The sequence below is a fragment of the Phalaenopsis equestris genome, unplaced genomic scaffold (genome assembly GCF_001263595.1).
Source record: "Phalaenopsis equestris unplaced genomic scaffold, ASM126359v1 Scaffold000002, whole genome shotgun sequence".
NCBI lineage: Eukaryota > Viridiplantae > Streptophyta > Magnoliopsida > Asparagales > Orchidaceae > Phalaenopsis > Phalaenopsis equestris.
In genome coordinates this window covers 30,289,305-30,300,350 of record NW_018164444.1, presented here as the reverse complement: position 1 = coordinate 30,300,350, position 11,046 = coordinate 30,289,305, and the positions used below count along the sequence as shown (strand labels likewise).

Here is an 11,046-nt window from a genome sequence, read left to right as displayed (position 1 = left end):
TTTGTACAGATATTGGGAGGACAGCCCAAATACGCCCAAGAACACATGTAATATTAATTTTTTTTTTCTAGCCGCATCTGAACTGTCATCTGAAATATTTGCTTACATAAGATGTACGCAGCGCTGCGTACATCAGAGGTTATTCTGGGGGTACAGGGGAGTTATATCCGGGTTATACTGGAGGTTATAAGGGGGTATAACCCAGATATAACCCCATTGTACTCCCTGAATAACCTCTGATGTACCCATATTTGCGTACATCTTATGTACGCAAATATTTTCCGTCATATCCACAGCTACACGCAATACTCATAGTATTTCTTTAATTTCATCTGCACGTAAGGCACATCCACACTTGATATTTTTTCACGTTCAGAAAAAAACTGTTTATGCTACGTTGGATTGCTTTCACTCACATCCATGCAATATAATGAATAAACTCAAATTATCTAATTAATTTATTGCTTAGTTTGAGTCATGCAGCTACATATGGCCGATCTATCTAAACCACCCAACAAAAAAAAAAAAAATCTATTCGATACGTATTTTGGCTCTTACACAAATGTCCATCTCTTTAATGTCTTGTTTCTAATTTGCTCACTGCAAACCTAAATGAGAGTTTATAGGCTGCGGCAGGCGCAAGAATTGCTGGTTTGGAAAGCTGTAATCAGAGCTATCAAACTGTCCATAGAAGTTCTGAAAGGTTCCATTAATCTCTTCTTTACTGTCCATCTCATCATGCTTCTGGTTCTTTAGGTTAATAGAATCAGATGGTTCTTTTTGCGACAGCTGTGGGAGGAAGTGGCCGTTGGAATCATTGCTATCATGATTTGTTTGTTGCAGACTTGAAATTGGGTGGCCAATAAGTGGATTCTTATCAAATCTCTGTAGATCATGTAGGCTATAGAAGCCATTAAAGAGCTGCGAGAAATCTTCCAAAGCTTCTGATACGGATGAAGTTTTTGGAAAATCTTGTAGCGGTTGTCGCAGAGGAAGGTTTTGTATGGGAAAGCTGGCATCATCTGTTGAAGAGTCTTCATGTTCTCGATCAATCAATGGAGGCGAAACGTGCTTGCTCTTCTTGTATATGCGACAGAGAACCCAATCGTCCAGCTGATGTTATGGAAGAAGAAGAGCATCAGAAATATCAGATAGACATAAAAAATATGACATATTTTTTAGATTTTATTTTATTTTTTGATTTAATGGAATTAGAAATAGCGATTGATTTTAACTTTAAAAAGACATGGTCAAAACCTTGTAGAAGTGATTATTTCATTTTTACAAATAAAATGAATGAAAATAAAATTTATTATTTTTAAATTATATTTTCTACCTAGCTAGTAAGCAATGAAGGTTGATATTATATATATATATATATATATATGATCATGCTTGATAATAGAATTTTATAAATAAAATTTGGATATTTTTTATAGATAATGCATTTTAATTAATGTTTAAAATTATATTTATGAAAATATTGTTATATACTTGATTAGATAGAAAGCAACTTGAAACCGATTACAGTTGGCTAGAGTAGAATTATGTCAAAATTAAAAACTTCAATTTAAGTTAAATCAACCCATTTGGATTTGACTTAATTTCTCTCATATATAGCAAGCAACCAAAAAAGTTCTTACATGATTTTTCTTAAACCTAAGTACACGACTTTATTGTATAAATGAATATAAAAAAATGGAATTAAACATAATTGTACAAAAACATTTAAGATTGTTGACTTCAACCCTAATCGAAGGCCTACTATTCCATGCTATGAAAACATTAAAACTTAGTTCAAAGCATGAATTACACAACATTTGATTAGTTGTAATGTCTATTAATTAAATTAACAATTAATGATTAAAATATCATTTGAATTTCGGTCTCCTAATTATAAAAATAAAATTCACAATCAACTATTCTTGCACTGTTTTCAGTCTTAAAACAATGAGCGTATATTAATATTTCCTCTAAAACAACATATTGCACTTTTATGTTGAAGAAATTAGATGATGACACCAGTCCTAAATAAATAGTCAATAACCTTCTTCCATCATAAACCTATTATGATGGGTGTAATTCATCAAGCATGTTCATAATAACAAAACATAATTACTAAATATTTATATTCCTTAACATATAAATTATGATTTATAAATAAGCCTAAAAGAAGGGACTAGGGTTCTTACCCTCATGGAATCATCTGTAAGCCTCATGCTTAAAGGTCTGTAGCTGTTAGTAGTGTTCAGCGATTCAGCCACTCTATACTCATGCATAATCCAATCAGTCTTAAGCCCCTTAGGCGGCTTCCCCTTATAGAACACCAACGCTTTCTTCACCCCGACATTATCCCCGCCAGACCTTATGAATTTGTCTGTCCCGGTCGCCTTCCAGTACCCAGAAACCGCCGCCCGATTCGGCCGAACACCGTTAGGGTATTTCCGCTCTCTAGGGCTGAAGAAATACCACTCTCGGTCGCCGAACACCGCCTTCTCTGTTTGTTTCAGACATTTCATCAAACACTTTGCGATCATAAAACAAATGAACCGTGATTTACTTTGAAGGAATGAGATAAAATTACCGGGAAGGTCCCATGGATCGAACTTGTAGATATCGATTGCAGCGATGATGGAGACCGGCGCCGTCCGTTTTCTCAGGTAGTGGACGATGAGCTCCTCGTCTGTGGGGTGAAACCGGAAGCCCGGCGGAAGCTGTGTAGCAGGATTATACATGGCTAGAGCTGGCTAATCCTGCTCCAGCAGTTGGAACGGCAAGGAAGAAGGAGGAAGAGGGTGGGAGGCTTTATGGAGACGAGAGATGGGCTTGAGGATAAGGATGGTATTAGTGAATTTGTCTAGGGATAGATTGGGATGATGGAATGGCGATTGGAAGCGCGGTTGCGTGACTTGCTTGAATGTGGCGTTTGAGGACACGTGGGGTGGTCGGCGATGGTGACCGTGATGCAACTGTAACGGTGACGGTTATGCTGGCGGTCAGCTTGCCGTTCATCCGATCCGGCGGGCGGTCCAGCAAGGGAGGACGGCTGGTCGAGATTAGATGGATGTATATGGTTGCTGAAAGCTGGAATTTTTAGAATAGCAAATGTCTTTCTTTTCTCATTTATTTATTTATTTATTTGGGTTGCTTTGCTCTAATTTCACATTTTTAATATTCAGCTGAGTTTTCGAAAGAAATATGGGAGAGTGTAATTCGATATAGGTTAAGATGTAATGCAAAGATTTTTCATAATCAATTTGGATTTATTCCGGGCAGGTTTATCATGGAAGCTATACATTACATTTATTGAGAGGTTTCGTGAAGAAATAAAGAGAGAATAAAGAGCATGCGCATATGATTTTTATTGATTTATAAAGAGCTTATGATAAGGTTCTAAGAGATATCCTTGAGAAAGTTCTAGAAAAGAAATTGTTGATATAACTTATTTAAGTCATTAAAGATTTGTATACTAGAGTGAGTACCTGTGTTCGAACAGAATGAGGATTGGCCGAATATTTTCCTATTTCAGTTGTATTAGGTATGACTCATATACCAAATAACGGGCAGAAGCTGGAGCAAAGCGGAGCTCGCGAGCGAAGCACAGTGAAAGCATCTGTTCAATTGGGAGAGTTTGTGCATGATAATTTTGTAATTGTAACAATTATATATATATATTGCATTTGTAACACTTGGGGGATTAATTGCTTCATAAAATAAAAACCATCGCTCATCGATGCTGAGGACGTAAGAATATTGTGAACCTCATTAAATCTCTGGTTTAATGATTCCTATTCTTGATTCATGTGATTCTTTATCCTTATTTCTCAACAAGTTGGATTACATCAGCGATCGACTTTAAGCCCATATCTTTTTGCTTTAGTTATGGATGCTCTTAATGAACATTTACAGGAGGATGTACCTTGGTGTACATTTTTCACTAATGATATCCTTCTTGTAGGAAAGATTTGAGAAAAAACTCTATAAGAACTTGAATTATGGAGGTCTAAATTGCAGGCTAAAGGTCGTCATTTGAGTAGAAATAAAACTGAATACATGGAATGTAATTTAGTAGTAGTAGCTCTAGTGACAGAGTTGTAACTATGAGTGATTAAATTATTAAAAGAAGTGAACAGAGTTGTAACTATGGGTGATTAAATTATTAAAAGAAGTGAATACTTTAGATATCTCGGGTCTGTTGTTCAAAGTAGTGGTGATATAGATGGAGGTGTTATTAGTAGAATTCAAGTTGGTTGGTTGAAGTGGAGGAATGCTTCGGGCCTATTGTGTGATAGAAAAGTATCGTTAAACTAAAAGAAAAATTTTATAAGATAGTGGTGAGACTTGCAATGCTCTATAGCTCTGAATGTTGGCCTTCAAAAGAGAAGCATAAAACTAAGTTAAGTGTTGTCGAGATGAGAATGCTTAGGTGGATGAGTGGCTTTACACTCGGCGATAAAATGCGAAATAAATATATCCGTGGCAAGGTTGGTGTAGCTCTAGTGGCAGACAAAATTAAAGAGAGTCGTCTTAGATGGTTTGATCACATTAAATGTCGGTCAACTAATATCCGGTTAGGAGAGTAAATGTTTAAGATTCGACTTATATTAAGAAAGGTAGAGGTAGACATAGAAAAACTTGGCCATATTTTAAGAAAAATAATCTTAATTTGTTAGAATTAAAATGAAAATATTACACTCAATAAGACACCATGGAGAAAAGGATTCACGTAGCCGACCCCACTTAGTGGGATAAAACCTTGTTGTTGTTGTTCGAAAAAAATTAAAATTAAAATTTAAAATTACAAAACACATGAAATTCAACTCTGAACTTGAAATTTATCTAATTTAACTGAACTTCGAAACCATAACTTCATATAAATTATCATCGGGCATCACCGCCGCTAACTGGTCACCACCACTAGCACTTACAACCACTGATAGCCACCATCGACCCCACTATCCTCTGACTGCCATTGATGTCAGCCATCGCCGCCGCTGCCACCACCATCATTGTCAGCTAGCGCAGAACACCACTACCTCTGCTTGCAATCCTCGCAACCGGGCACTACCGCAGTTGCCAGTTGCCATCAGGCAACACTACTATCACCACCTACAAACGCATTTGAAAGACATTATTTTCATTTTACTTCCAGAAAATAAGTTAGTTCATTTATTTTACACTAAATCAAACAACACAAAGTACTTCATGAAAAATAAATTACTCATGCACTGTATTTATTTTACACAGTATTAATTTTTCTACAAATCAAACAATTCAGAAACTTATACTTTAACTGACACAGAGGCCAGTAAATTAAAAAAAATAACAGAAATTTGTGAAGTAGAAATAGTGAAGATTATTTTCATTATATATATATATATATATATATATATATATATATAGTTTGGTTCTCCAAAGTGAATGCAAGTCATCGATTAGCATTTAAGATCAAAGATTAGCTTTGAATTATAATTAAAAAAAAAGATTATTTTGTATTTCTTTTAGCATTTAAGATCAATTATATTTTGATTCAGTCAAAAAGAGACAGAACAAACCGAATTAAAGTTTGACATTTTTGAGTTTGGTTTGTAAAATAAATTGGGATAATTATATACATATCACTGGAAACACTGATATTTATAAATCAAATACTCATGTGATTTTTTTGAATTATCAAACTGATGTATTTAAGCATGTGACGATTAAAACATTGAGAGTATGATAAAAATGGGAAATATGGGTTGGAGCTTTACCATGAATTTTCATGGTGATGCTTGATTTGTAAATAGTGATGTATCTGGTGCTCTGTGTGTAATTACCCCAATAATTTTATCAGTTGTTATGAGTTTTGCAAGTGATATAAATCTTTTAGCTAATTTATAAATTAAATAATATAAATCAATCAAGTGCAGGCATGGGCTCATTGTAAGTGTTAGGGGAGGTCAGGAGTGTCAAAAATTGAACAAATATGCCAGCACCATGACTCAAAAAATCTAGATTCCCGTTTAATTTTTCAGGTCAAGTTCGAATAAAAAAAATCTAAACCGTTTAATTTTAGGGGAGGTGTTGAAGGGGGTTCAAGTTTAGGTTGGGATTTTTAACCCATATACTATTCAGCCTATTTAGGTCGGGTCAATTTCAAGTCGAACCCAATCCCGACCCGCTTATCGAAATTGAAACTTCTAAGAGAGATAGAAGAGAAGAAAGAAACCAAGGAAGGCTACTTCAAATATTTTCAATTTTCACAATTTATTAAGCTCATTGTACGCGTTGGGAGAGCTAGAAGAACAAATTATTTGAACGTTCTCGATGTCATCGAACCATCTTCATAAGACAATCATTTCGACTATTATCTTGCAAGAAAATACATTTACCTCATTTCTGATGAGCCATCATCAAATTTTAACATTTAGTAAGAATCTCGAGGGATTTCTTAGGCCAAAAATGTTCCAATTCATATTAAAAATAGTTCAAACTCTGATTTCAGTTAACTTACTAGCAAACCAACTGGTTTGACAAGACGAACAAAATGACACCAAAATTGATCAAATTCGAGTCAAATCAAGTGTAGATCAAGCCATAGAACATTTTTTAAAGGCTTTGAGTGTTTAATTGGTAGGCAAAATGAACTCCAAATTTAACAAGTTTATAGTCAAATCGAACATCATGATGAAATGAATCCAACAAGCCTATGATCACTCAATTATAATGTAATTGGGGCACTTAAATATCCATAAAATATCATCTACCCGAGGGAATCACTGGGATATTTGATGGAGTGGTCTGGATGCTTGCAACATTTCTAAAAAATGTCACCCTAAAATCTATAAATAGAGCCCCACTTTTTTTATGACTAGAGACCAGTACCTGAAACTTGGTGGAGGAGGAGGGGGGGGAGGAAGAGACAATTTCCATAATTTTTCTAGTCCTATCAATAACTTTTTGTCTTGTAGCTACTAGCTATCACGACCATTGTCCGCCGCCCATTGCCGACTATTGTTGGTCGGACCTACATATCACCATTATTGGACATTATAGAGTAACGACTTATGTTGCAACGAAGCACCTTGCGGAATAACATATATTATAGCTTAACAAAACACCGTGAATACAGTGCGATGACATATCCCAAATACGGGGTAATGAATAATGTTGTATCAAAGATTTGACGATAACTCCCTATAATAACTGCTACTTACAATCATCTTATTTAGAATACAACTTTCTATGGACTCCTAAAGTTCCCTTCTTACATCGTATATCAACAAGTGATGTACCTATTGCAACCACCAATAAATTTATCACCAACTATGGCCTCCACGGCCAACTGATACTTTTGAAGCTTTCTACTACAACCTATGTGACCAACTACAGTCTATATGACTCACTGCTAATGCAGCTTCCAACAATGACCTTTGTGGCCAATAGATGCTTCTGAAGCTATCAAGTAGGGTCTCATCTACAACAAGCTGATGCTATTAAAGTCACCATAAATATCATCTATTAATTTGTGGTGGACAACGGTCTTCATAAATATCAAGTGCTATTTTTGTTGGCCTTTATTACTATTATCACTAATAAATACAACCTGATTATGGCTATTATCACTGAATTATTATTGTATAGCTATGATTATCCACTTTGTAACTCTATCTTCCATAACTATGGAGAAGAATGAACCTATATCATAGAATCACATAGTGCACTACTTTAGTTAGGTTAGACATCATGGTTTTATTCCTTACTAGAGTTTTCTACGTAAAAATTTCATGTCTCTAATCATGTTTCTTTTCATTATCACTATGTTTGTTGGATCTTCATACAAGCTGGGATGTTAAATTACTACTCTATCATCATTAATTTTCTAGCATGTAATTGTTTGGCGCCACCTGTGGGAACTAAGTCCAATAGGGCATACTCTCGCAGTTTGGAACGCCAACTTTGTTTCCTAATAATACAACTCCCCCTGTTGATGAATTGACTTCTTTTTCAATAAGAGTGTGTGCAAAAAATGGATTGGTATCAAAAGGATATCCTTCAACTTTTATGTGAAGTGCAACAACATATGGTAATATATAATTCAAAGGCACAACTAACTCAATATTCATCAATTAAGGGTACATAGTTAGCACCCCCTACATGCTAAAATTTTTCCTCAAGAAGAGGATCTCCAGTACATTGTTGGCTTTTCACATCCATTCAATAGAATCAAGCTTAGCAATAAATCTCAAACATATGTGGAGATCTTAGTTCAACCTTCATGAAACCCACAATGAGATGCAAAATTTAGTACGCGAAGTAATTTTTCTATTTGACATAATTCTAAAATCTTCTCCATTGGCTAATATTATCCTACAAAACCCTATTCCAATAGGGTTCAACTCCTCAAAATCAATTCTTATGATGGTACAACTGAATTATCATGCACTTGCAACGAGCTTCTGAAATGCTTTTTTGTCAAGTTTTCTCTGTTATTTTTAAAGGCTAAGTATATACTTGGTTTTATCCACTTCTTGGTGGATCTCTCATACATGTGATAAGCTTGCTAAATCATTTGCAAAGTAATTTATTGCAAATCAAAGGATTGTAAAGAACTCATCACGCGCTTTTGAGATTCATAAAGTAAATGAAAGCTACTAAAAGATAACTTTCATAGCATTATTCCATGTGGGGATGAACCTTCACTATAGTCTTGAAAGTTGTTTCAAATCAACATCATGTGCACGATTGTGGTTGATTAATCTTCTCACATCTCATTTCAAACATAAAATCTATGAAGAATGAATTATAGGTTGTGGGAAACCTTCAGTACTACAATTTTAAAAGACCTTTTTATGTGAATGACCTTGGCACAATTACCGTAAGGTAGTCTTCTCACATTCCTTGTAGACATTAAGGCTATGTGAATCACTTCCAGATGTAGGGCATGGAGGGGGGAGTGGGATTTTCATTATAATTTCAGGAGGAGTGTCATGTCAACATCTTAACAAGACAATAAGATCAACCACTGCCTGGAAATATCTTTGTTCATAACAGACTAACATCATCAAGCATATCCAACTAAACAACTTAAGATAGGTTTTAAATCCTTAGTATATTTAATTTGACTTTGTTCATAATATGTTAACATACTCAAACATCTTTAACTATACAACCTAGTACATGTCTTACATTTTTTGTAGATTTTATTTGACTTCGTTCGTAATAAGATACTGTTATCGAGTATCTCTGAACATACAACCTAGGATATTTTTTACACCCTTAAAAAATTCTCAGTCAGTCTCTTCAATATGAGTTTTAACTGTCGAGCGGATGCTCCCACTAAAAAGTCTAAGAAATATAAAAAATTCTTAGTGGTTGATAAAGTCTCCACTCATACACCTAGAAAGAGGTAGCCTTGATGGAAAGCTATAATGGACAAGGTACTCACTAGAAAAACTCCAGGAGAACAAGTGATTGATGAGGACTCCACTAAAAAAATCTCAGTTGCTACAAGCCTTAAAAAGATTATGTACACCAGCAAATTTCATAAAGCTATGCCTCAATATACAAATGTAAGAAACAAATGAAAGAATCAACTCCCTAAATACATGGAGGTAACACCATCCCAAATGTGAGGCAATACAAGCTCGCTAGATAGGGGAACACTTGCCCAAAAGATGAGGTTACTCCTATCAGGAGGTGGGGCAAAACCTACACAATTGGTGGGGTAACACCAGTACAGAAATTGGATGGAATCATCCTAGAAAGTAAATGAAAACATCCCAAAAATTGGGTGAAAGCATCTTAAAAGTTAGGAGACTATCCAAAAAGTTTGGTGACCATAACCTAGAAGGAGAGGCAATAACCCTTAAAAGTGATTATTTTTTTGGTTATATCAAACAAACCCAGAGGTGTACAAACAAATAAACAATTATAATATATAAAAATTAAATAAATTAAAATAGAGTTATGCATATGAACACAACACATCAAGCAAGGAAAAGCTACAAATAGAGATACAATGTCACAGAGTGCAAGAAAAATCTACCAATACAAACATGCAAATAAAAAGTACTACTCTACTGTAAAAATCTCTTAGTTATCAGGAATACACTTCTACAAAACATTTTCAGCTTCTCCCCCTTTATAAGGAAGAAGAAAAACTTGAGATGCATGGCTAGGAGACATAATTTTGGTGTCAGCTCCAATACAGTGGTACATTAGTTGGGCTCTTTTTCAGAAGCTTTGATTGTACCATTTTTTTTTACACACTAAACCCACAACTTTTTATTCTGCTCTTCAAAAGACAACAACTTTGCTTGAATAGCCTATAAATGTTTATTAAGATTAGATCATGTCCCTTTCAGTTCTCGACATTGTAGAGAGAGAAAAATTACCATAAATGATAATTCGCTTCTACAGTCTACTAATTGATTCCAACATACTAATATTTATATTCCACTAGAATTATACGCCACTTGTACTTGCCAAGAAGATGGTTGATCTATGCAAACTTAGTCTTCCATCCATTTGAGGAAAGGATCAGCTCATCTTCAGTGAGTGTCGACATCATCTCATCAAAATTCAGGTACTTCCATTGATTTTAAAGGGATGGGATTCCCCAAAAATTAGAATCTTGAAGTAAAAAAAATCTTCTTGAGAAAGTGATACCCCAACTCAAAAAGAGGCACAATAACTAACCAAAGGAACTCTTGGGATTCCATAACACCGTCATAGAAAAGGCTTTTAGGTTTGCATTATGCTTGTGCTAAAAGAGGCACAACAACTGGCCAAAGGAACTCCAAGAATCATGTAACTCCAACACAACAAGGAAAATATAACTGGCCAAGTGAACTCCCGAGATTGAACTATTCCAACATAAAAGGGGAACAAACATAGGCCAAGGGACTCCCAAATATTCAAAGAGAAAGTGAATTTTATTATCTATTTTTTTCCATTTTTGTAGGCACAAAATGTTCAAAAAAAATCTAAAAAATAACCCAAAATAGGACTAGTAGGCGGTAACATAGATGACTCGTCCGATTGCATGCAATCAGTCAATAG

General features: G+C 34.9%; 1 protein-coding gene across 1 annotated transcript; it reads right to left on the bottom strand.

Moving 5' to 3' along the window:
* Positions 1 to 428: 428 nt before the first annotated feature.
* On the bottom strand, positions 429 to 3,087 carry LOC110030923 (NAC transcription factor 47-like). Its single transcript, XM_020733921.1, has 3 exons — positions 2,585 to 3,087; positions 2,193 to 2,497; positions 429 to 1,113 (listed from the first exon to the last, which is right to left on the bottom strand). Exons 1-3 carry the CDS (start codon positions 2,733 to 2,735, stop codon positions 598 to 600), a joined length of 972 nt encoding a protein of 323 aa, XP_020589580.1. The 5' UTR covers positions 2,736 to 3,087; the 3' UTR covers positions 429 to 597.
* Between the last annotated feature and the right edge of the window lie 7,959 nt (positions 3,088 to 11,046).